Raw genomic sequence first — 27,655 nt, forward strand, 5'->3', positions numbered from 1 at the left:
CTTAACAGGAAGGGAGCCAGGGCGCGAAGACCACTGTAGCAGCCGCGAGGAGAGGAGCAGAAGCAGCGGAGGCAGGGGAGAAACAGCCGGTGAGAGAAGCCGGAAGAGTTTTTCTTTTCTTTTTTTGTAGGAGGCAGCAGAGAGGAGCGGGTAGCGGCGAGAGGAAGCTCCGCCCACCCCCTACACGTCAGCAGCGTCATCGCCCCGACTCCCCCTTAACAGGAAGGGAGCCAGGGCGCGAAGACCACTGTAGCAGCCGCGAGGAGAGGAGCAGAAGCAGCGGAGGCAGGGGAGAAACAGCCGGTGAGAGAAGCCGGAAGAGTTTTTCTTTTCTTTTTTTGTAGGAGGCAGCAGAGAGGAGCGGGTAGCGGCGAGAGGAAGCTCCGCCCACCCCCTACACGTCAGCAGCGTCATCGCCCCGACTCCCCCTTAACAGGAAGGGAGCCAACGGCGCGCGGCCGTTCGGCGCGCGGCGAAGGCGAGCGGCAAAGGCGCTCGCCTTAGCGAGAGCGCCTTTGCGAAGGGCCTTGAGAAGGGTCGAGAAAAGACAGACAAGGACTTCAGAACACCAGGTAAGGAAGAAGCGAGCACGCATGTAGGGAGAGCACACGCACAAGAAGAAAACACACAAGACAGCAAAGGATAAAGAAGCAGGCTTCGGGGACAAGAAAGAGGCCCAAGGGAGGCTAACAGACCCACCAATACAAAAAGAGGCAGAAGAAGTAGACAGGAAAGAGCCAAACACAGGAGAGAGCACAGAGCCCGCACACATAAGAACATAAGACAAGGGAGAGGACATCTAGTGGACTCCGAAGAAAGAGAAATGGAAGCAGCAGGAACCCGGAGGAGCTTTCCAGTGTACTGCACAGAGTGTCATATGTATGACTACCTTCCCTCGGGAAGGCAGGCATACATATGCAGTCGGTGTCAGGAACTGGAAAGCCTGAAGAAGGAAGTTGGTAGACTGCAGTGCAGGGTTCAAGAGCTGGAGGGACTCCACATCTCAGAAGCACCTTTCAAGACAACTGAGGACCCCGCAGGAGAAAGCCACATTGAGGAGCAAGTAAGGGAGCTTGAAAGATTCATCGAGGAGGCCTACAGGCAGGCAAAAGAGCAGGATCATCAGCAGCACTGGAGCGAGGAAGCTACAGCTACACAAGATGGAGGACATGGGCCAACAGATGGAAGACAGGGGCCAACAGACGCCGAGGATGAAGTATCGCATGGAAGAGTCGTGCAAGCAGAGACGACGAAGACTGGCGGGTGCCCCGAAAGAGAAGAGCTAAACCACACCGAGGATACAGACTTGAGGAAGCTGAAGAAGGGGAAATCTGCAGTCGTCGTGGGAGACTCAATCATGAGAGAAGTGGACAGTCACGTAGCAGGAGGGAGAGAGGATCGGCTAGTGACCTGTCTCCCAGGAGCAAGAACGAAGGACATCACCGACAGAGTCGAGAGGATCCTAGACGGAGCAGAAACAGAAGAGACAGCAGTGATAATCCACGTGGGAACAAATGATGTCAACAGGAGAAATTACAGCAGGACTACGATAATTGAACAGTTCAAGATCCTGGGAAGGAAACTGAAGCGGAGGACACAGAAGATAGCATTCTCAGAGATTTTGCCAGTACCGAGGGCAGACGTGAAGAGGCAGTCCGAGCTACAAGCAATAAACGCATGGTTGAGGAGATGGTGCGAAGAAGAAGGATTCCTTTTTATAAGAAACTGGACAACTTTTTGGGGGAAGAACAAGCTCTTCAGGAGGGACGGACTACACCTGAGCAAGGCAGGAACGAGACTGCTAGCAAACAACGTCAAGAGAGGAATTGAGCAGGCTTTAAACTGAGAAAAAGGGGAAAGCCGATAGTTGACCTGACGTCGACGGTTCGGACAAGAGTATCCAAAGAAGATACTGAGAGGGAAAAATGCTGGGAACAGGCAAGAGACGAACAACAGAAGCTGTTGACCAACAAAAAGGACAATCAGATAAAATTAGAGGAACAGGAGAGATCAGGAAATCAGGATGCAGACGAAAAAGATACACCAAAAAATAAGGAACAAAGGAACAGAAAAGATACACCAAAAAATAAGGAAGAAGGGAACAGAAATGAGGGACCGACAGCCCAAATAGGGGATGGTATGGGGAGCAAAACACATGTAAAACCAGCAGAGAAAAGAAAAGACCAGGACTTAAATTGCTTGTACGCTAATGCAAGGAGCCTAAAGTCCAAAATGGGAGAATTAGAAGCCATAGCCATAAAAGAAAACCTAGACATCATTGGAATCACGGAAACATGGTGGAACGAGGATAACCAATGGGACGTAGTGCTGCCAGGGTACAAACTCTATAGAAGAGACAGGACCAACAAGAAGGGTGGAGGAATAGCACTATACATAAAAGACACCATTCCCTCATCCGGAGTGGATATAGAACCAAAGGCAGAAGGACTGGAGTCATTATGGGTCAAATTACCAGGAAAAGGTGGCCTTGACATAAGATTGGGTCTATACTATCGTCCACCTGGACAAACGGAAGCAAACGACAAAGATCTGGTGGCAGAATTGAGGCGGGAAGGCAACAACAGGAATGTGACAGTAATGGGAGATTTCAACTACCCCGGGATAAACTGGAGTATTGGAAACTCAAACTGTGCGAGGGAAACAGAATTCTTAGAGGCCGTGAACGACTGCTTTATGGATCAGCTTGTCAAGGAACCAACAAGAGGAGATGCCACTCTTGACCTAATCCTCAACGGATTAGGGGGACCTGCAAAAGAAGTGGAAGTAGTAGGGCCAATAGGAAACAGTGATCACAACATGATCCAGTACAAATTAGGAGTAAGTACAACAAAAGGGAAAAGAACCACAGTGACAACGCTCAACTTCAAGAAAGGGAACTATGATGCTATGAGAGCAATGGTAAGAAAAAAACTTAGAAACAGCTCAAGGAAAACAGAAACTGTAGAGCAAGCCTGGTCTCTAATCAAGGGCACAGTGCAAGAAGCACAACATATGTACATCCCCATATTTAGAAAAGGGAGCAAAAAAAACCGAACAAAAGACCCCGCATGGATAAACAATGAGGTGAAGAAAGCGATAGGAGACAAAAAAAAATCATTCCGGAAATGGAAAAAGGACCAGACTGGGGAAAACTGGGATGAACACAGGAAAGGCCAAAGAGAATGTCACCAAGTGGTTAGGAGAGCGAAAAGAGAATACGAAGAGAGACTGGCCAGGGAGGCAAAAAACTTCAAATCATTCTTCAGATATGTTAAGGGGAAGAAACCGGCGAGGGAGGAAGTAGGACCGTTGGATGATGGAGATAAAAAGGGAGTGATAAAGGAGCAAAAAGAGGTAGCTGACAGGTTAAACAAATTCTTCTCGTCAGTCTTCACAAGCGAGGACACATCCAATGTACCGGAACCCGACGTGATCTTCCATGGTGATCAAGAAGAAAAACTGTCGGCAATAGAGGTGAGCCATGAGGATGTCCTCCAACAGATAGATAGATTGAAAAGCGACAAATCACCAGGCCCAGACGGAATCCACCCTAGGGTACTAAAAGAACTAAGAAATGAGATAGCGGAAATACTCCAACGAGTTTGCAACCTATCCTTGAAAACTGGAGAGATACCGGAGGACTGGAAGATAGCAAATGTTACACCTATCTTTAAAAAGGGGTCAAGAGGAGACCCGGGAAACTATAGGCCGGTAAGTTTGACATCGGTTCCGGGCAAGATGGTAGAAGCACTGATAAAGGACAGCATCTGTGAGCACATCGAAAAAAATGGGCTGATGAAAGCGAGCCAACATGGCTTCTGCAAGGGAAGATCGTGCCAAACAAACTTACTGCACTTCTTCGAGGGGGTAAACAGCCATTTGGACAAAGGGGAACCTGTAGACATCATCTACCTTGACTTCCAAAAGGCCTTTGACAAGGTACCCCATGAGCGGTTACTTAGGAAGCTATGGAACCACGGGGTGGAAGGGGACGTACACAGATGGGTCAAACACTGGTTGGCAGGCAGGAGACAGAGGGTTGGAGTGAAGGGTCACTACTCGGGCTGGAGAAAAGTCACGAGTGGAGTTCCGCAGGGGTCTGTACTTGGACCGCTGCTGTTCAATGTATTTATTAATGACCTGGAAACGGGGACGAAATGTGAAGTTATAAAATTTGCGGATGACACTAAACTCTGTAGAAGGGTCAGAACTACGGAAGAGTGTGAGGCCCTACAAAGAGACCTAAGCAAACTGGAGGAGTGGGCAAATAAATGGCAGATGAAATTCAATGTAGGGAAATGCAAGGTCATGCATATAGGGAGAAAGAACCCGATGTTCAGCTACCAAATGGGGGGATTAGTATTAGAGGGAAGTAACCTTGAAAGAGATTTGGGTGTACTGGTGGATACAACAATGAAGTCAACGGCGCAATGCGCAGCAGCCGCGAAGAAGGCGAACAGAATGTTGGGTATTATTAAAAATGGTATTACGACCAGAACGAAAGAAGTCATCCTGCCGTTGTATCGGGCAATGGTGCGCCCGCACCTGGAGTACTGTGTTCAGTATTGGTCACCGCATCTTAAGAAGGATATGGCAATACTTGAGAGGGTCCAGAGGAGAGCGACACGAATGATTAAGGGCATGGAAAACCTTTCATACACTGAAAGATTGGAGAAGCTGGAGCTCTTCTCCCTGGAAAAGCGGAGACTCAGAGGAGACATGATAGAGACCTACAAGATCATGAAGGGCATAGAGAAAGTGGAGAGAGACAGATTCTTCAAACTTTCAAAACATAAAAGAACAAGAGGGCATTCGGAAAAATTAGAAGGGGATAGATTCAAAACAAATGCTAGGAAGTTTTTCTTTACTCAGCGGGTGGTGGACACCTGGAATGCGCTTCCAGAGGATGTAATAGGGCAGAGTACGGTACTGGGGTTTAAGAAAGGATTGGACAATTTCCTGTTGGAAAAGGGGATAGAGGGGTATAGATAGAGGATTATTACGCAGGTTCTGGACCTGTTGGGCCGCCGCGTGAGCGGACTGCTGGGCACGATGGACCTCAGGTCTGACCCGGCAGAGGCATTGCTTATGTGCTTATGTACCTCAATTTTAGAAAAACTGTAAAAACAAATCTGTTTACCGTAATCGAATTGTAACCTAAGAATTTTTTATAAACTTTCCTTTTCTTCCTTTCTGTAAGCTTGTATGCAATGTCTTTGTATTGTGACTACTTCACTGTTTGTTCAGCTCCTTTCGTTGTAAACTGCCTCGAATCATCATGGCTTATATTTGATAACAATATTGTGTAAACTCTTCGCTGATTGTCCAGCACATCTTGTTGTAAACCGCCTCGATCTTTCATGGCTTTGGCGGTATATAAGAATAAAATTATTATTATTATTATTAAAATCATTCAAAGTAGTTAAACAGGATATCGCTGTGAGAAAGTACAGAAGGACCCTGCAACACCGTTGGAACAGGCCATCTAAATTGTAAATGAAATTTAGGGGTTCCTTTTACTCAGCTGTGGCAAAAGGTGGCCTTAGCACACCCTTATGTAGGTCTTTCCCATGCTCCAAGGCCATTTTACTGCAGCTAAAAAATGGCCAATTTTTCAATGTTTTTGTATTAATGGGCATTAGCTAAAATTGCCATTAACATATGGCCATTTAAAAAAAAATTACAAGTGCATTACCATCACCTATTTTGTAGGTGATGAAGGCTCATGTATCCCTTTGCTAACCAATTAGCGAGCAGTGATGTAGTTGTGCTTAGTGTTTAATGCAGGAATGCTTACACTCTGCCTATGACATGCCCCCCCCCCCCCCAAATAAGTTAGAAATATTGTTTAGCATGCACACATTTTGGAGTTATCATGGAACTCCTGAGCGTGTGCCATGATATTCCATTTCCAGCAGTATTAAGCACATGTTAACAGAGCTTAGTGAAAGGGACCCTTAATGTGGACATGTTAAACTAAAGTGGAAGAGCAAATGGCTTCAAAATTTAAAAAAAGGAAACAAAATAGGGTCAGAGATTGCACCTTTCTGAAATATATGCAAGGACTGGAGAGAAGATATGACAAACAATATTTCGGGTCACTCTATAACTTGACATCTCCATTTGGAAGTGCTGAAGCCACATTCTGAGCACCAATTCTATTACAGCATCTGTGTGCCAAGATGTCTTTAGAGAATACTAGTGTGAACCAAAATTGGTGTTCCTAAATTTATCTGCAAACAGGTCAGTGGTAGGCTCTTAGGCCCGGATGCTATAAACGGCACCGTCGGTGGCAGCCACTTTAAAAATTGTTACCGATCATGTATCAATCACCCTATGGTGCCATTTATAGAATTGTGCCTTTGGGAAAAGTAGGCACCAGAAATGTAGGACAGAGTTTTCAAGGCCTACATTTCTGGCATCTACCTTTCATGTGAATTGCGCCTATGAAGGCAGTGGCATTAGGCATTGTAAAGCATATCCATAGTTTTTAGGCGCTGATAGGTTCCTTGAATTGGTATTGAACTGAATTGGTCCCTTTTAAATGGTATTTTGAACTTAATTTAGGCATATATAGGGTGCCTACCGGTGTCTTAATTAAGGCACCATTTATAAAATATGAGTCTTAGGTGCTGATAGGCATTGAAACATTAGGCGCGCACTATTTATGCCAGGGTTTGGCCTAAATGATTGCGCCCAAGTCAAAACATGTCCATAATCTGTCCCATAACCGCACCTACTTTCTGGAACTCATAACCAGAACTAATTAGTAATTCCCTCTGTCTGCGAACTATTTTTCGACACCACCCGAAAGGCCATTTTCTTGGTTACAGCACCATCACTTTGGAACGCTCTCCCACTGGAGAATAATTTTTCCAGCAAGGGTTCTAGCTTAATATCTAAAGTTAAAACATTTCTCTTCAGGGATGCCAACAGAACCTGAGATCTCATTTCCTCTTCAAATATGGATGCACACTCTAGCAGAGAGCAAGTGCTTCCTAAGAAGCGACCCCTCCCTTTCGTGACATTCCACTCCCCTCTCCTCACTTTTGTTTTAATTGAATCTTGATGTAATTATACTCCCTAATATTTTTTCCCCCTCAATTCTGTCTGTAAACTGTATTTTACCCTTATTTTATTTGATCATATACGATATTGTTTTTATTTTACATTTTCTCTTGGTTTTAACCTACTTTTCTTTTATTATTACTTTTGTAAACCGTTTAGCTAATACCTTGATAGATGGTACATCAAATGATAAATAAATGTGGAAAACTGGAGTGACCTTCTAATTAATTGTAATTTAATTGTAATTTTCAATTAACCAGGTTTTTGGTCATATATGGCTTTATAACAGAGCGTCCCAAATGTAAACCAAACCCTGGCCTCAACAGGCAACCAATGGAGTTGTCTGTAGTATGGAGTAACATTATTTGATGTTTTCAAATCAAAAATTAGAGGCACAGCCGCATTCTGGATTTGTGCAATCTATGCAAATTTGAGTGAAAAACCTGCCAAATAAACTGAATTACAGTAGTCTAGCATACTAAGTACCAGAGATTGGACAAGTATTCTAAATGCAATGGGACTAAAGAAAGATTTAATCGTATGTAACTTCCAAAGAGTGAAGAAAGATTTTTTTAACCAAGGCATTTGTAAATGGTTTCATAATTAAATTCTTATCCAGGTAAACACCGAAAATTTTAATTTCAGGATCGATAGTGTAGTTTATCCCATCTACAATCAATTATAGAATTATCCTTTTAACCTGTAATTGTAAAAGTTACAGGACGAAGCAGGAATATCACATTTCAGCTATACAGGCTTTCAGTACAATACATACATACAAGCAAAATAATCCCACTATATCCTTAAACTTGATCAAAAATGATGAGGGAACTCCTGAAACGTAAAGATTTGTGACTCTGGAAAGGAGGAGCGGGGGTTATGTTTATTCTACTACAAAACTTAGGTCTCCTTTTTACTAAGGTGCGCTAGCGTTTTTAGCACGTGCCGCATTGCCACGCGTGCTAACACCACACTGCGTGCCAAGAACTAACGCCAGCTCAATGATGGCGTCAGCATCTAGCACGCGCAGCAATGCAGCGTGCGCTAAAACCGCTAGCGCAGCTTAGTAAAAGGATCCCTTAGTTGGCATCCCTTAGTAGCTTAGTTGGCATCCCTTAGTACCACATTAATGTGTTTACCACAACCTGTTACGCTATTATTTCCATAGAAATCACCCCAAAATAATTTGACCAGAGTATCATACATATAAGGGCTCAATGTCCAAAGCTGTGGATACTACATACAAATAAATTGATGTATATGCCCTGATATTCAGTAGCACTATGTATTTAGGTAAGATTGAATATATGACTTTAAACACAAAAAAACCAAAATTCAAAGCAATTTAAGCAGCCTCTCATGCCCACTTAAATTGCTTCCTGTCTCCTAGGTGGGGGTATTACATGATACAAACCAAAGAGTGCCACTGAACATCTCCAAAGACCACCCAAATAACAAGTGGGAAGGTCAGGGGTGGCACTGGAGAGGGTTCCAGATTATGCAGGTGTCAACAATTGTCAGTGCCCACACCCACATAGGTTAAGTAACCTAATTTAAGTTAGCTCAAAAACTGTCCTAAATTAGGCCACTTAACAATGCGAGTGCAGGCACTAAATAACAGGTCACAGCCGCATAACTTTTTTTTTTTTTTTAAATAAGGTTCCCTGAACACTCAAGCCTCCTCCTGCCCCCAACAATGCCCCTCCTTTCACTCTCCTCTACCCCAGCCCTTCAGATAGGCCCCCTCCTTGCTGGGCTGAGTAGCTGGGCTTGGGGTGGGCAATTTATGACTCTCCTGCGCTCTGCCGCCCTTCCCTGCAGCACATCCCCACTTTAGAACCACAGACTCGCACTGCGGGGAAGGGCGGCAGAGAGCAGGAGAGTCAGTAGTTAGGGCAGTTTTAAAGAACAGGAGAGTCGGGGGAGCTAGAGAGAGTTGGGGTAGGTAGAGAAAGCAGGGGAGCCAGAGAGAAGAGTCGTGGCAAAACTGTTTTTTACACAAGCGAGGAAGAAGTCCGAGAGCTGGAGAAGTTCATAGAAGAGGCATACAGGGAGGCCGTGGAAAATCATCAGCAACAGTGGAACTGGCAAAATACACCTACAGAGAGTGAGGACCAGCCGATGGACAACCACCACGAAGAAATGGGTGACAGAGCAGCGAGAATGAAGGATAAGGACCTGCGGTTGGAGAGATGGACTTACACCAGGGACATGGACCTGCGGCTGGAGAATCAAGAGAAGACAGAGAGGACGGCAATCATTGTAGGGGACTCCATCATCAGACAAGTCAACAGCCACATAGCGGGAGGAGCCGTTCTTTCGATATATTAAGGGGAAACGACCAGCGAAGGAAGTGGTGGGACCATTGGATGACCATGGAATAAAGGGAGCGCTAAAAGAGGACAAGGCAATTGCCGACAAACTGAACACATTTTTTGTGTCTGTATTTACCGAGAAAGATTTACACAGCATATCGGAACCCATCAGGCTATATGCTGGAAATGAAGACGGAAAGCTGACAGGATTGACTGTCAGTCTAGAGGAGGTGTATAGGCAGATTGATAGGCTTAAGAGCGATAAATCCCCGTGACCAGATGGCATCCATCCAAGGGTCATCAAGGAACTGAAAGGGACCATAGCTGAATTGCTTCAACTAATAGCCAATCTGTCGCTCAAATCGGGAAAGATTCCGGAAGACTAGAAGGTGGTGAATGTTACGCCGATCTTCAAGAAAGGTTCGAGGGGAGATCCGGGAAACTACAGACCGGTGAGTCTGACCTCAGTACCGGGAAAGATGGTAGAGTCGCTGATAAAGGACCGCATCATTGATCACCTTGACAGACATGGGCTGATGAGGAACAGTCAGCACGGTTTCAGCAAAGGCAGATCATGTTTGACAAACTTTCTGCACTTCTTTGAGGTAGTAAACAGACAGATAGACAAGGTGACCCAGTCGACTTTGTATATCTGGATTTTCAGAAGGCGTTTGACAAGGTTTCACATGAACGACTACTTTGGAAAATTGCAAGTCATGGAACTGAGGGTGAAATACTCGCGTGGATTAAAAACTGGCTCGAGCATAGGAAACAGAGAGTGGGGGGTAAATGGACAATACACGGACTGGAAGAGCATCGCCAGAGGGGTGCCACAGGGCTCGGTACTTGGACCCGTACTCTTCAACGTCCTTATAAACGATCTGGACATTGGTATGATGAGTGATGTGATTAAATTTGTGGACGATGCAAAGTTATTCAGAGTAGTGAAGACGCAGGGGTATTGCGAAGATCTGCAATGTGACATAATCAGGCTCGAGGAATGGGCATCAACATGGCAGATGAGGTTCAACGTGGATAAGTGTAAAGTGATGCATGTTGGTAACAAAAATCTCAAGCACGAATACAGGATGTCTGGGGCAGTACTTGGAGAGACCTCCCAGGAAAGAGACTTGGGAGTTATGATCAACAAGTCGATGAAGCTGTCTGCGCAATGTGGTGAAAAGGGCGAACAGAATGCTAGGAATGATAAAGAAGGGGATCATGAACAGATCTGAGAAGGTTATCATGCCGCTTTACTGGGCCATGGTGCGCCCTCACCTGGAGTACTGCGTCCAGCACTGGTCGCCGTTCATGAAAAAGGACACGGTACTACTCGATAGGGTCCAGAAAACAGCGACTAAGATGGTTAAGGAGCTGGAGGAGTTACTGTACAGTGAAAGATTAGAGAAACTGGGCCTCTTCTCCCTCGAACATAGGAGATTGAGGGACATGATCAAAATATTCAAGGTACTGAAGGGAATAGACTTAGTAGATAAGAACAGGTTGTTCACCCTCTCCAAGGTTGGGAGATCGAGAGGGCACTCTCTAAAATTGAAAGGGGATAGATTCCGTATGAACGAAAGGAAGTTCTTCTTCACCCAGAGAGTGGAAGAAAACTGGAACGCTCTTCTGGAGTCTGTCATAGGGGAAAACAAAGTTAGACAAGTTTCTGCTGAACGTACACAGGTAGGGCTAGTCTCAATTAGGGTGCTGGTCTTTGACCAAAGGGCCGCCCCGTGAGCGGAATGCTGGGCATGATGACCCAGCAGCGGCAATTCTTATGTTCTTATGCTTGTTCTTGATCGGCCAGCCAGTCGGTGTGTAGGGAAAAAAGTTTTGTGAATCTCGTCCTTCCTGCTTTGCATGCCGATCCCTCTCATTTGCATACACGGATCGGGATGGTATTGCTACACAGGTTAGTGAATCGGATCAGAGGGAAAACGGATTGCAAACCGATCGGTACATGATCGGTTGCTTAGTGAATCTAGCCCTAAGTTGCTTGCTTAAATCTGCAATGAGCACAGATCTGTATGTGCAACTTTAGCCGCAGTGTACAGAATCCTGGGGTTAGCCCCTAATGCTGATTGTATAAATGGAGATGCTTTTTATGCATACTGACTTCTAAATTTATGGGGGGCATTTTCTGACTGTGATACTTACAGAAAATCTTTGTAATAGGACTCCTTATTCATGTACTTTTAATCACATTTGGCGGATAAATTTCTAAAGGAGTACTCTAAGCAAGATTGGAAAAATCGTAAGTACACATTGGATTTAGAAATCTGCATGCATTACTTCTCATTAAAACATTAAATGGACAATAAGTAGGTGCAAAGCTTCACAGGCAACTTTGAAAGGAAAAATGCTGTATGCGTACGAAAAGTACCTGAAGATCTTTCAACAAAGTAAACAGCTTAAATATTTCCCCCGTAGTATGTCAGAAATTAATTTGTTATGCAAATAAAATGTAAACATTTCTTCAAGCTATAAATTTTAATGTAAAACTGATAAAACAAATATGCTGTCCTTCTATTTGGGTTTTGTTTTGTTTTTTCCATATTACTGCATAGCTACACACAAGGTGGGCTGTATTCCAGTTTATATCTGATAAATATGTCAATACAAATTGCTTAGAAAAAAATCCTCTAAGGAATGAAATGAAAAGCTGAAGGATAGTGCATTGTTCAAGTTTATTAACACTCTAGAATTTTCTTTAAAAGGAGAAATCAATGGTTTCCTCTAACGAAGACACCTCTAGGCTAAGACAGCTTAAAAGGCAGATTGCCTTTTTAGTCTATCTCTTTGGTTACTGGCAAGTCCTGTAGCTTTAGAAAAATGTGTTTATATATATATATATTTTTTTTATTTTTTTTGTGTGTGTGTGAAATGTGAACATACAAAAACACATTGTGCCCCTAACTAGAAATGTCTTCTTTGTATATCAAATAATAGAAAAAAACAAACAAACCATAAACACTGTAAAATGAAGGCAGATAAAGACTATGGGCTCCTTTTACTAAACTGCAATAGTGGGCTTATCGCACGCAGAATTGCCGTGTGCACTAGCTGCTAACGCCAACATTGAGCTGGCGTTAGTTCTAGCCGCGTAGCGCGGGTTTAGCGCGCGCTAAAAACACTATCGCAGCTTAGTAAAAGGTGCCCAAAAAGGCTTAACTAGTCTGTTTAGCAAAACAAACAGCACAAAGGGCCTCCAGATGATGGTGCTCAACGTTTGTTGAGAAAGACCCAACACAGGTCATGTTTCGGCATATTCGCCTGTGTCAGAGATCTGTATGCAATTGTATCAAAAACAGACCAAAAAAAACCATGATTATAAGCTGATGGCACTTATAATTTAAGTAGGGCTTATACCTCAAAATGCTATCTTCAGGTCTCCCAAGCCAAAGCTAAAAGGTGCCAAAAATGTGTGGCTATCTCCTTCTCTCTCATAGAGATCCCAAGTACTTGTCCCAAGCTTTCTTGAATTTAGATATATTTTTTTGTCTCCACCAGCTCTACCGGGAAGCCATTCCATGAAGCCACCACCCTTTCTGTGAAAAAGTATTTTCTGAGGTTCCTTTTCTCTTTCATCTTCATTCTATGCCCCCTCAATTGAGACTTGCCTCATACACATTCATGCCACATAGGTATTCAAACATCTCAACCTGTGGCAAGGTTCCATCTAGTAACAGGTCAAAATCTGTTCTCACCTCACATTCAGTATGGCATTTCAGAAAGACAAAGGGACAAGTCTTCCACATATAATGAGGGAGATATTGAGCTTGAAGGATATTTTGAAGGATAACTATGTTGATTTGGGAGAGATCCAATTCCAGGTGAATAAAATTCAGGCTCTGATGAGCAGAGTTCAGCATTACTGGTTCAGTGCTGTGCAGCTGAAAGTGACTGATGTCCTGCAGAAAAAGGTAGAAGATCAGTCTACTGTAATCAATTAAGTAGAAACAATTTAAGAGTTTTAGGTATCTGGGAGTGTACTGAAGGATTTGATCCTGTTAAGTTTCTAGAGAAGCTAGAATTGAATACCAAGGGGCAAATTCTATTAATGGTGTCCCAATTGTAGGCAACGGTAGGTGTTCTACTGCTGTCTAACCAGTCAATCAGGATGCCTAAAAAAAACCTGAGGAAGACCAACTCTACTGTAGGCATCTGTCGCAGGTGCAGAGAGGCACCTAGGGACTCCTAAACTTGTCCAAGGCTGGACGTGGGCTTGGTTTCACCCAGAAGTGTTCTTAGGCAAGCTTAAGCATCCCTAGGTGTCTCCCTAAGGCCGCAGTAGGCACCTGAAATGTAGGCCACCACAAGCTGGCCAGTAGGAGGGATGCTCCCTCCCGCTGCTAACTCTGAACCTCCCTACACTGTTGGAGGTGGTGGCAGAAGGGATTCCCACTCCATCCTGCCAGAAAACCCTCAAACACAAGACCCCCCAAACAATCCACGTTCTGAGACCCCGACCCCACCCCCCAAAGCCCACTCAGCCCCCACCATACCTTTATCAGCAAGGTTGACCAAAGGGATGCCTATTCCCTCTGGCTGGCAGGTCCGCCTCTTCAGAATGGTGGGCCTGCCCCTTCCCGGTGCATTCTGGGATGCACTGTGGAGGGGCCTAAGGCTCTGACTGGCCCAGGTGCCTAAGGCCCTTCCCATAGCAGGGGCTTTAGGAACCTGTGCCAAATGAAGTGGCCTTAGGGATCTGGCCCATGGGAGTGGCCTTAGGGATATGGCCAATCAGAGTCTTAGGCCACTCTCAGTGCATCCCAGAATACACTGGGAAGGAGACCCTAGGCATCTGAGCCAATCACGGTCTTAGGCTCCTTCCCAGTGCATCCCAGAATGAACCGGGAAGCGGAAGGCCCACCATTTTGCAGAGGCGGGCCTGCTGGGTGGATGGTTTATACTTCCCTCCAATCAGACCTTCATTTTAAAAGTAGGGGTGGTCTTCCTGTTAGGGGTATGCCAGGTGTGTTGGGGGGATGGAACGGGGGTAGCAGGAGGAATGCTATGGGAGGGCGGCAGGAGGAATGCTTTGTGGGGGTGAGGAGTAATGGCTCGTGGCCAGTAGGGGATGATGTTTATGGGACGGATATCAGAACATGGTAGTGCAGTATTTTTGTGGAGTTTTTCTACAAAAGTGCCTATTTGTCGTATGATTCTAGTTAGATACAAGCATATATGTCAATTAAGGCCACGCCCAATAGAAGCGTACGACAAACTGGTGAATAAAAATCTGAATATAAAAGAAGCTAAAGCCAGAAAAACACACTACAGATTAATATAAGGGAAAGAATGGTGTTCATTTTATGTACTTTGCTGTTAGGCTAGATCATGGAGGAAATCATAAAGGATACATGGAATCTATTTTGGTTCTCTGTCTTTTTTATATCTTCTCAGTCTTTGGAATCCATTTTGTTTTCCAAGTCTTTGTTCTCAGCATCGTGGTGTTAATTAATACCACATGTGTTTTAGACTGGCTAGGAAGATAACGTGTCCTAAACTAAGATATAAAATGCATTAAGTATGAATGGCCGAGGTATGAATGAAAATTATGAATGAATGGGGGCCCCTGGAGTGAGTGTATGGCTGTGTATTGAACAAAAGAATTGGTAGAAGAACATAATATATATATATTTGCAACCTAAAGAAATTCAAAGTCCACAACATCTGGACATAATTAATAGTCTCTAGCATAGAGAGGGGGAACCAGTCCCTCCTCCTCCAGGCTAAGGTTTCTGTGTGCAGATCCATAACCTGTCAGCTTAGGGAGAGTTTTTTTCCTCTAAGGCTGACTAATTTTCAGCATGGTTCATAGGGCTGAGAACTTTTCAGCATCTTTTTAACAAATCATTTCTCTTAATATACTTTTGTGAAAATTATGATTTATATTCAGAAACGACTATAAGCAAACAAATGTACTTTTCTGAAACTTTTGTCTTTGTCTAATTTGAAACACCTCTTTTGTTGATTTTTATTGGTTGTCAAACTGATGATGTCACTGAGCCAAAAGTATATAATAGAGGGTCATGAGATCCTGAGGTGAGCTCGTTATCAGAAGGCCAGCATTTTGGCAACTATAACGATCTCCCACTAATGTAATGGCTAATGCATTTATGCTGTATTCTTTTGGTGTGCCATGATTGAAGCTAAAAACCAATAAATTTACTAATAACGTTACATTGGTGCAATTTTACATTTTGTTATTATTTTTCAAACCTTGAGCTTTCAAGAGGCATCATGTCCCTTGCTCGGAGGGAGGTGGGGTAGTGGCAGGAGGAATTGGGCACTCCTCTTGCCGTGGACAGTCGGGAGGGAGGGGGTCATGGTCTCTGGCGGGAGGGAGTGGGCATCCTTCTTGCAAGCCAATTTGTGGGGTGGGTTTGGAGGTTCCTTGCTGCTCAGCTGATCACAGCAGGTAGAATCCCTTGCCATGATCAGCTCAGCAGCAATGCAATTCTCTAAATGGTGCCTGTTGTGACCAGTCAGGTAGGCTCCCTACCCAGGTCCCAGTTAGAACAAGAAAAATTGAAGCAATAAAGGAAACCCGGAGTGGAATTGGGAAGGGACAGACAGTGGTTAAATGTAATAACGACCTTAACCACCGGGGGAGCCCAAGGGGTCCTTGGAACTCAGCCAGGGCTGACGAAGCAGGGTGTCGCCCTAAGCTACTTAAGCCCAGGTCTGAGAGCAGAGAGGGAAGCAGGATAGGGAGGAGATTTAATCCTTTCCTCCCTAGGGTGCCCTCGCAGCCAAGCAGGGGCAACGATCCAGTTCCTATGGAGGTGCTGGAGGAGGGGTCTGCTGAAAAGCCTATGTTTTCCGGTGAGCTGCCCATGGAATTGGGAGAAGCATTGGCAGAATGTGCTCCTGAAGTTATTGAGGACATGCAGGTGAACTTTGTTGCTGTCCACAAACAGTGAGTGTGATTGGGGAATGTTGAACTGTTGGTGAAACATTTTTTTCTGTTTTTTTCTGTATGCAAGCTGAGGAGTGATTTCTTTGAGGGAGAGGTTTTGCTGATATCTTGGGCGGGCATAGTGAGAGTCAAGTGAAAGACTTTTGTATGCAAAACCTATCACTCCCCGGTTTCCTGGCAGTGTAGGAAACTTGCCAGAGGCTTGTAGGAACTGTACAACTTTTGTGCTGAGAAGAAAAGTACCTGGAACTGTTTTGGTTTTTTTTTCTGAATTTTGATACTGTCTGCATTGGCAGCAGTCAGGGTTTTGACCCAGTGGGGTGGCAAACCAGAGACACAGCTGAGGTGTCCTTATCACTGAATATAAGTCAAGGACTTGTTGCTTTGCTACTGTGTTTTTTTTGCTGACTTGTTTAAGTTTATTATTTTTGTTTTAGTCCTGCTGGACAAAGCTATTCTGACCAGCTTAGCAGCTTTATTGAAAAGACTATCTACCTGGAGACAAACCGAATAAAAATAAGATTATTTGTTTGCACAGTAATGGTAGTGATTTTGTTTTGATTTTTCTCTTTCTGGCCATTGTATTGGGAAGAGTGTGAATCCGATCCTGCAGGGCGGCTCCGGTCCGGGCCACACGTCAAGGTGCTATCTTGTAGCAGTCACTGTGAGTGTTAAGGAATCCTATCTTGTGCTACAGTGGACCACACTGTGACATGGAAGCCATTTAGAAAATTGGGTGCTTAGGTGGAGTTAGGCATCTGTCCGATAGGACAGACATGATTCTGTATAGGACACCCTTGTGTGATTCTCAAAATCCACTTAGGTGGCTGTTAAGACTGGGCATCCTATATAGAATGAGGCCCCATGAGTCCATTTGAAATTGAATATGTACATGGATCAGCAGTTACCCCACTACCCATGGCCATTTATATTTTGGTGCTGCATTATGCCCAAATAATTGAAGTGCTGCAGAGAGAAAACCTTAAACTTCCCGTGCACTATGAGGACAGAAAGTAATGATATTCTTTGGATATGGGTATGGTAACAGCTCAGAAGAAGAAAACATTTTTAGCACATAAGTCTGGATAAAGAATTTAAGTGTCCATTTTGGATTATTGTACCCAGCTCAGCATCAGATTACCTTGTATAACTCTACTAAAACTTTTGATGACCATGAAGAATTAAAGAAGTACTTATACTCAGCAGTTTAACTTGCGTGGACAAAGAGAATTTGCACTAACCTTAAAACATTATTAGAGTATCATAGAGTGAGGATTGTGTGATAGGATTGTGTAAAAATGACAATATGGCTTGTTGTCTGGAGAGGAAATGCATCTTTACAAATTATTTTACAACAGTGTGTGATGGGAATTGGAAACGGTACAGAGAAGGGTGACAAAAAATGATAAAGGGGATGGATGACTTCCCTATGAGGAAAAGCTAAAGTGGGTAGCATGGAGAAGAGACAACTCAAGGGGAGATATGATAGAAGTCTATGAAATATTGAGTGGAATGGAACAGTTAGACATTGAATCACTCGTCTACTCTTTCAAAAAATACTAAGGGGTCCTTTTATCAAGCCATGCTAGCGAGGTTAGCGCATCAAACATTTCATCACGGGCTAACCCCCGCAGCCGGCTAAAAAACTAACACCTGCTCAATGCAGGCCTTAGCGGCTAGTGCGGCAGGTGGTTTAACATGCGGTATTACACGCATTAAACCTTTACTGCAGCTTGATAAAAGGACCCCTAAGACTAAGGGGCATACAATGAAGCTACTAAGTAGTAAATCTTAAAAGAAATTGTAGAAAATATGTATTCATTCAATGTATAATTGAACTCTGGAATTTGTTGCCAGAGAATGTGATGAAGCAGTTAGCTTAACAGATTTTAAAAAAGGTTTATATAATTTCTTAAAAGAGAAGTCCATAAGCCATTATTAAAACAGACTTGTTTTACATACCCCAAAATGCCCTCTTAAGATGTAGACAAACTACAGAGAAAAACATCTTTAAAATGAGTTTCAAATATAAGGCTCCTTTTGCAAAGCTGCAGTAGAGGTTTCTACCGTGGGTTGGTGGGGTAAATGCTCATAAGAATTCTATCCCCCTCTTCTACGAAACCGTGCTAGCAGTTTTTAGTGCAGAGAGCCACGCTGAAAGGCCCGCGCTGCTCCCAATGCGCATAGGAACTCTATGAGCATTGGGAACAGCACGGGCCATCCAGCGCAGCTCCCTGCACTAAAAATCACTAGCGCGGTTTCGTAGAAGAGGGGATATGTGTGCTGGAGTATTTATCTTACTGGCCCATGGTAGAAACCTCTACCACAGCTCTGTAGAAGAAAGCAATTTGGACAAGTTCATCTATCATTTTCTGCCATTTTTGGACATTTTTCCATTTTGAAAATGAGCTCCATAGCTACTAATATTTGAGACTGATTTTAAAATAACTTATCTTATTGATAGTCCATGCTGATAACTTCCCACCTACTACCCTAAATGCTGTAATTTTTACTTTTGTTGTTTGTTTTCCTAATATTTTTGTTGATAATTTATATTTTAAAATGTTGTACTCAATAATTCAAATGTGAAATTTTATATAATGCAGTATTTTACTTGTGAGATTTTATTAAATGTATTGTTTATTGCTATGCTGTAAGTTACTTTGGAAGTTCTCTGGTTGACATAAGTGAAAGCAAATAAGTAACCACATTTAGGGGGTCTTTTACTAAAGATTAGCTCATGTTATCTTATGACCCTGCTGTAAATGACCTGAGTTTATCTTTATTAAAAGACCCCCTTATGTATCTATCTATAAAGTATTTAATTGTAGGAAAATGAAAAAGTCATTGTTGCACTTTTAAAATATACTAAACATCTTTCAATTTGTTATTTTTTTTTTTTAGTGAAAAAGGCTATTGAACTCAAGTCAAGAGGTGTCAAGATGTTGCCTAGCAAGGACAGCAACCATAAAAATTCAGTCTGTAAGTTCTATTCTTTTGGATTAAGGGTTTAAAAAATATCATTGCATTATAGCAAATGTAGGGTCACTTTTACAAAGCTGTGGTAGTGATAATTGCATTGAAGTTCACAGGAATTGAATGGGCGTTGGTGCATTTGCCATAGGAAAATCGCTACTGTGGCTTTGTGAAAGAGGCCCTTAGAAAAAATATTTCCTTATTGTATAATTGTATTATTGGGTTTTTTTTAAAGTAAAATCCTTTTTTTTAGGTCTGATCTGGTAGAACAGCAGTAGTGATATGCATTGTTATGCTGAAGATTCTCAAGTTCAACCGTTTAAGTTGTATCTTTCAATTCTGTGCAATTTATAACTGAGGAAACTGTAGAATGCTGGGTATGCCTCGGGAACATGGCATGTGTGGCTGTTTTAGCAGTATAGCCTGGAGATATGCCAAAGAATGCTGAGCATGTGCAAACTTTTGCACATGCTCAATAGGGCCTTTGAAGATTAGTTGCCCATTCCTACTCTAACACATGTCTTTACTCCCACCTTTTTTCCAAAGGGCATATACTGTGATCTCTAAGCGTATTCCCAATTATTTTTTTTTTAATTACTAAGGACATTGACCATTTTAGTAACAGCTCTGTTGGCCTACTGCATTATGATTATATCTTTTAAAAGAGTGGTCACCTGAATTGTACACCATACGCTAAATAAGGTCTCATCATCATCTCCTTTTTCTTGCTAGACACTGCTCCTCTTAACCCTGTAGTAATCTTATTATACCTGATTGGCAATCTTAGGATCATCGGATATGATCACTCCCAAGTCCCATTTTGCTTTCATGTGCGATAGTACTTTCTCACTATACTGTACTACTTCTTCAGGTTTTTGAAGCCCAAATATATGATCGTGCATTTTTTAGCATTTTATTTTAGATACCAAATTCCTGATCATTCTTCAACATGTGCTAGATCCCTCCTCAAGTTATTCAAACTATCCAGAATATCTATCCTTTTGCAGATTTTGGTGCAATCTGCAAAGACAAGCCTTAATACAGCCCATCCATATGATCACGTACATAAATGTACAAAAACTGGAATAATATCTGATCCCTGCAGCACACTAGTGGTAACACTCTGTTCTTGAGAGTGAATTCCATTTATCCTTAAATCTTTGTCACCTTTTGTTCAACTAGAGGGGCATAATAAAAAAAAGTCTAAGTCCCCTTTTGGCCTAAGGCCGTAAACATTGAAAGTAGAAGTCCAAAAGGAGGTTTCTTTTAAAAAAATAATGGCCTGCCTCTACGTTCAGCTGTTTAAATGCCCAGACCACCACTATGTCTACACTAACAACATATAATCAACCTAAAAAAAGCCTAACTCTCAAACGCCCAAAACAAGAGCTTTTAGGTGAAGGAGGAGCCAGTCCTTCGCCTAAAAGCTGGATTCTGTAAACCGGTGTCTGTCAAAAACAACACCGGTTACAGAAACCACCCCCCTACAATGATCGGGCCAGGAGAGAGCCCAAACCCTCCTGGCCCCTCCAATTATGATCGGGGCAAGAGGGAGCCCAAGCTCTCTTGCCCCAGTGACTCCCTGAACCCCCGACTAAGATCAGGGCAAGAGGGAGCCCAAGCCCTGTTGCCCCGGCGACTCCCCGACTCGATCAGGGCAGGGGGTTGGCAGGATACCCCGACTCGATCGGGGCAGGAGGTTGGCCCAGGCACCTCAAACCCCACCTGTGGGTGGGTTTTGTGCCACCTGTGCCAATCAGGCCCTAAAATAATCCATTTCTGGGATGGCTGGCCTGCCGGACAGGCTTGGCACCCTTCTGTCAGGCCGATTTTTAAGGTATGGGGAGTGTGATTGGTGGTGGGGGATCAAGGGGTTGGCGGGGGGAGTGTTTCACGGGTTGGTGGGGGGAGCGATCAGGGGTTCGTGGGGGCGTTCGTGGGAGTGGGGTGTATTGAGGTCAGGAGGGCCTGGGATCCCTCCTGCCCGTATTTTAGTGGGGGTGGGGGGTAGGGGGTTCGCCGGAACAGGAGGGCTTGTGCTCCCTCTTGCCCCGATCAAGTCGGGGAGTCACCGGGGCAAGAGGACTTGGGCTCCCTCTTGCGCCGATCAAGTCGGGAAGTCACCGGGGCAAGAGGGCTTGGGCTCCCTCTTGCTCTGATCTTAGTCGGGGAGTTGCTGGGGCAAGAGAGAGCCCAAGCCTTCTTGCCCCGATCGAGTCAGGGGAGTTGCTGAGCCAGGAGGGCTTGGACTCCCTCCTGCCCTGATCGTTGTCGGGCAGGGGGGAGGGGTGGATTGCTGCAGGAAGATGGCTCATCTCTCCTGCCGCGATGGTTGCGGTGGGGAGTGGGTAGGTTGGCGGGCTGCTGAGCTCATCACGCCAGCCGCCATCAGCTCAGCGGGCCCTTTTTCGGCGCTTATACCTGTTTTGACTTGGTCTAAGTCAAAACGTATAAGTACCTACAAGGCAACCTGCCTAAAGTTTTGGTTATACCTGCTGTACGCCTATGTCTAGGTTGGCCCACCTCCTGCCCACCTCCCGCCCTTTCTCCTCCTCTAAAAACACCTCTTTTCACTCTGTGTGTTTAGTGTCAGGGGAAAGACCTAAGCTGGTTTTAGATATGTCTAAAACCAGCTTTGATTATGAGTACTTGGACGATCAGGCTTTTTGATCGTCCAAGTAGCCATTTAGGCCACTTTTTAGATGTTTTTTTAATTTTTATTATGAGCCCCCTAGTTTCTAAGTAGGTAAGTCCTTTTAGGTCCCATATCAAGGCTTGTCGGTATCAAAAATATTCAGTGGCATGCCATGTCTGTGCACCAGCACTGAATACTAGAGACTAAAGCGTCCTCTTATGAAACTGCGATAGCAGTTTCTAGCGCGGGGAGCCACACTGAATGGCCCACACTGCTCCCAACGTTCATTCAGTTCATATGAGCGTCAGGAGCGTGGCTCCCCGCGCTAGAAACTGCTATCACAGTTTCATAAAGAGGGGGTAAATGTGGGTGGGCAGGCTGCAAAAATTCAGCTGAGGATGAATAATACAGTTTTGTGAGTCCTAGCTGAATATCGGGCCAGAACCTGCATAAGTTAAAAAAAAAATTAAAATTAAATGTCGTGTTCCCCTAATTTAGAAAACATTTCTGATGAAAGAATCTAGTTTAAGGAAATAGTATGTATCCCTAAACCAGATGAAATAAAAATTTCCTAAAGTTACTATGGAGCTCATTTGCAAAACAGAGAAACATCCAAAAAATGGCATCAATACAATACAGTTTTTATTTGTATACTGCCAATACCTCTTTGAAGTTCACAGTGGTTCACAAACAATAAAGTATCAAATATTAGGTGCTTTGAAATATCCCTAACTGTCCAATAGGCTATGAGCGTCAGAGCTGTTATCGTGGCGGCTGGCGCTAAAAACACTAATGCGGCTTTGTAAAGGAGGGAGTTATTTCCCATCACTGTGGACTATTGAGCAATCTTTGGGCCCCTTTCATCAAACCACAGTAGAGCTTTTAACTGCAGGCCAGCAAGGTGAATGCTCCTATGCTCATTCAATTCTTAGGAGCATCAGAGCATTTACCTCACTGGTCCACTGTAAAGAGTTCTACTGCAGTTTGATAAAAGGAGCCCTTTGTTTAATGTGATATGTTTTGTTTGTTTTATGTATAAAGAACTTTTAGATTGGGATTTGTAACATAATTTTTTTTCTAGGATTTTTATATACCGCCTATCAAGATTTTCTAAGCAGTTTTACAATCAGGTACTCAAGCATTTTCCCTATCTGTCCCGGTGGGCTCACAATCTATCTAACGTACAGTGGTTCCCATATTTATCATGGAAGATGTGGCACTGGTACACCTTCCTCTTATTTCTCTGACAGAATCATATTCCCCTTCCCATAATCTTGTCTCACTGGCACAATGACATCACTCCTATCCACTGCCTTCACAAAACTATCTTCCTCATTTCTTACTCGTTAGCATAATTAGCTCCTGCTCCAGCTCAAGCCACACAATTTACGAGGGTCATTTCATATAAATGCACACTATTTATTTTTTTTATTTACAAGTTTTTGTTTTTTTTTCAAGTATTTCTGTACAGTCCTTTAATATAGTCTTTCTGCTTTACAATGACTGAGTCCCAATGTCCAGGAAGCTTCATTATTCTCTCCAAGACATCGTTTTTGTTCAGTTGCCGAATGGCTTCGGTACCGGCAGAAGAAAGATCTTCCAGAGATGAAAAATGATGTCCAAGCATAGGTTGTTTCAAAGGTCGAAGTCTGGTGGACTCATGCCTAGACTGTAGGGAGCATGAGGTAACAAGCTGTATTCATGTAGTTTTTCAATGACAAGTGGAGAGCTCCATCTTCCCCATGACCAAAAAAATTTTAATGAGCTCAATCAAAAGACAAATGACAATTTTTGCATATGATCATGAAGGCATCATCATCACAGACAAAGTTCCATGTGGAAGAAGTGGCACAGCAGTGTATTATCGTGATTTTTTGCATTAAATGCACATAAACCGATCTCAGTTGCTCTTGGCTGGGCCACTCATTCTTCACGACAAAACTCATCCACACATAGGGAATGTTGTCATTGAAAAACTATGCAAATATGGCTGGGAGGTGTTACTTCATTCTCTTTACAGTCCAGACATGAGTCCACCAGACTTTGACCTGTTTCCAAAGTTGAAACAACCTATCTGTGGACATTGTTTTGCATCTCTGGAAGAGCTTTCTTCCAACGGTATCTGAGCTATTTGGCAACTGAACAAAAATGGTGTCTTGGATGGAATAACGAAGCTTCCTGAATGTTGGGGACTCAGTCATTGCAAAGCAGGGAGACTATATTGAAGGATTGTAAAGAAATACTTGAAAATAATATAAAACGTAAATTTTAAAAAATATATAGTGTGCATTATTTATGAAATGACTCTCATATCTTATCTTTTCTTTCTCCCTTCTCTAGTGACTCCATTCAGCCACTAGGGCAGGTGAAAAATTCCTCCTTTGCCATCTTCCTTCTACAGTCAGAATTGTGCATGACTCTGTAGTTGTGTGAGAGACTCACTGGTCCTCTATGGTTCTGTCTGCTAGGTAAAGTAAGTTCAAACAGTAGCACATAGGAAGCACTGCCTGACGAGTCCTCCTGCCAGTAGGATGTAATAGTGCTGAGGTGTAAAGACTGTAGAGAGGAGAACAGAACCAAAAGGGGCAATATTCTACCCTTTACTACCACTTATCATTTCTGTAGCTCTACTAGATGTACATGTTATATGCAGGTATATTCTCTGGTCTCTAGTGGGCTCACATTCTAAGTTTTTGCAGCAATGGAGGGTTTAGTGACCTGCCCAATGTCTCAAGGACCTGCAGAGGGAATTAAACTTGGTTCCCCACTACACTAACCATTTGGCTATTCCTCCAGTGTCCTGCCTGCTTAAACCACACATACCTTAACGAGACAGTACCATTGAATATCGGCCATGACCACCAAGGCACTCTCTGGTTAGTGCCAGTGCAGTCTGGGAGCAGAGTTGAATGGAGCCAGGGGTTATGCAGGCACCTATAATATTCTGTTCTCACATGCTAATGGGAATGTAGGACACAGTCCTAATTTTGCCTGCATAACTTATGGATGCCAAAAATGACCAGGTTTTTAGTGTCAGTGCCTGGATAAGGCTAGACACTGAATATCCAGACTAATTTAGCCTGTGACATTCGTCATTTGAAAAAAAAAAACAATGATTGCCACTGGATAAACATTGACCCAAAAAACTTGAGTGAGGAGAAGAGAAATCACAACATGTTGGACAGCGGTGAACACTCTGACCTGCCTCTACACATCGCTCTCTCTTTCTCTGTTGTCAACTCCGTTGCAGAAATCTCCTGGCACACCTACACTGGGGCTGCGCCACATTGGTTGGGAGCCTCTGATGTAACCTGATATGAAAATGTTGCACCAACTAAAAAGCTGCCATATTAAATTTCTGAGGAAAAGCTACTATTTTGGCAGTAGAGAAATCGTAAGCATTAACCTGAGACAGTTGTTTGAAAACCTTTTTTTTTCATAAAACAAGAAAGCTAATTAGACTGATCTATAGCATTCAGCTTCATTGTGAAAATAAAATAATATGGAATTTTCCAACCGTGAAAAACTCCCACTTTTCTCAGCAAAACATGCATTCTTAAAAATTTATAATCATCCTTAAAACGCGGCTGTACTGAACAGCATAAATTGCTTCATAAATCAGACTAATAAATTACGTTGCAGTTTCTAGGGAGGTCTGTTTCGCAGCAGGAGGAAAAATATTTAGTAAAATGTGCTACGGAAAACCTAGCTGTGATGAGAGCCGCAGTCTCCATACGTTTGTGAAGGAAAGCACAGCCTGCAAGTCGAAGCAAAACAAGGTGCTTCATTAATTCTACAACACATCATTTGCATATACAATTTCTAAAATGGTAACTGGGAAAAAAAATGGATCAATTAAAATTTAAATAAGAAGATGAATTCTGGTTGAACTTCAGGTAGTTGGATTGAAATGTAATCCAGTTCGGAATCAAAAATTACTATTAAGCTCTTCTCAGGCACAACTACTGAAGATTCCTGAGTAACCAAGTGAGTGTGCCATATTGTCAGCTGAAAAGATGCTGCATTTTGTGAAATCATAAGACAAAGGCCCTCTTTTACAAAGGTGTGCTAAGCGTTTTAGCGTGTGTTTAGCACATGCTAAATCAACGCGTGTGCAAACCGCTAATGCGTCCATAGGATAACATGCATGCATTAGTGTTTAGTGTGTGTTTATCGCGCACTATTTATCACGCGCTACAAAAGCATAGCTCACCTTAGTAAAAGAGGGGGAAAGAGTAAGCAAAGTTATTACAGTATAAAACCTTTAGAATAACATGAGGATAATTTAATGAATGGATGCCTAGGTTCAGTGGCATAGAATGGGGGGAGGGGGCAGTCCGCCCCGGGCACAGTCTTCCTAAGGATGCGGCACCCTTCCTCTTCTCCGCCCCCCCATTCCTTTCCTTGCCATGCACGCACGCCCCTTTCCTTTCCCCTTACCTTTCTTCCTTCCCCAGTGTGTGGTGGCTGTCCGTGTCGGCATTGACGCTCTCTCTGACATCACTTCCAGGACCTGCACCTAGGAAGTGATGTCACTAATGTAATGTAATGTAAGTGATGTCAAAGGGTGAGCCGACATCATGCCGGAGAAGTTAAAATAGTACAGGGAAAGGGTAGAGGGCATGCACGCGGCAGGGAGAAGCAGGGAAGAGGGCGGGAGAGGGGTGCCACCACCCCAGGCGTCGTTCACCCTTACTACGCCGCTGCCTAGGTTAATTGGGAAGGAAGGGAACTATTTTTAGCCTTATTTTATAAAGACACATGGAGGGGCCTTTTCAAAAGGATATCCAAGTCAGAATTGGGATGTTTCACTCATAACATTCAAAAAAATAAGACCATCTCTTAGTCATTTTCAAACAGGAAAAATGCCAGGGTTTCCTGTTCAAAAATATCTGAGAATATCAGGAAAAAAATCCTTCCTTAATGATGTGCATAAAGCAAGCGGCCAAATTTGAGACTTACAATGTCAAAACCATAAAAAATATAATCATAATAATAATTATCGTGTGAAGGGAGAGTCCTCAGTTTACACAACTTTACGCCAAATAACCATAAGGCAAAGTTGTCACTTGGTATACCCAAACAGGGTTCACTTGTGAAACATCCCTGGACTAACACCCATAGTGCAATTCATACTGTGACTTGTAAAGTGACGATAATGTGTATGAAAAAGAAAAAACACAAAATTAATATTGGCCGCTGCTATTCAACACAGTTTAGCGTTCAGTGTTCAAGCCTTAGAATATATTTCCTGTATAATCAAAAAGAATCAGCTGGAAACGATCAAAAAAAATCTAACACAGTACTTATCTGCATAGTATGGCAGTTGAAACTATGTCGAATATTCTGCGTGCTTTTCTGCATTCGATGGAGTCCATTTGGGGGGAAACACTCCCCTTCCTCGGGAATTGTGGTACTGCTTGTACAGATTCAGGAAACACCAATCCAGCGATCTGAAAACATAAAAAAGTGAGAATGAAAATGGCGCTGCCCGCGAGGGAAACACCACCCAATTTAAACTGCAGGACGTTAGAAACGTAATGACATAATTAATTTAAAGAGCCGATGATGAGGGAAAACAACATGGAAAATATAAAACACGAATGAAAGGAAATATTCACAATATAGAAAAGCAGTTCAAATAGTGCAACTCCATTTAATAAAAATCATTTAAGCCATGAGGTGGAACAGTCTGGAGATGAAATATCCAAAACTGCTCCCGAAGCTGCAAGC

General features: G+C 43.3%; 1 protein-coding gene across 1 annotated transcript in view; it reads left to right on the forward strand.

Moving 5' to 3' along the window:
• CSMD1 (CUB and Sushi multiple domains 1) overlaps nucleotides 1–27,655 on the forward strand; it is a 2,397,241-nt gene that overhangs the window by 1,192,959 nt on the left and 1,176,627 nt on the right. The window contains exon 6 of the mRNA XM_033936341.1: nucleotides 19,216–19,293. Coding sequence (XP_033792232.1) covers nucleotides 19,216–19,293 — 78 coding nt within the window. The remainder of the gene's footprint in view (nucleotides 1–19,215; nucleotides 19,294–27,655) is intronic.

The sequence above is a fragment of the Geotrypetes seraphini genome, chromosome 3 (genome assembly GCF_902459505.1).
Source record: "Geotrypetes seraphini chromosome 3, aGeoSer1.1, whole genome shotgun sequence".
In the NCBI taxonomy this organism is placed as follows: domain Eukaryota; kingdom Metazoa; phylum Chordata; class Amphibia; order Gymnophiona; family Dermophiidae; genus Geotrypetes; species Geotrypetes seraphini.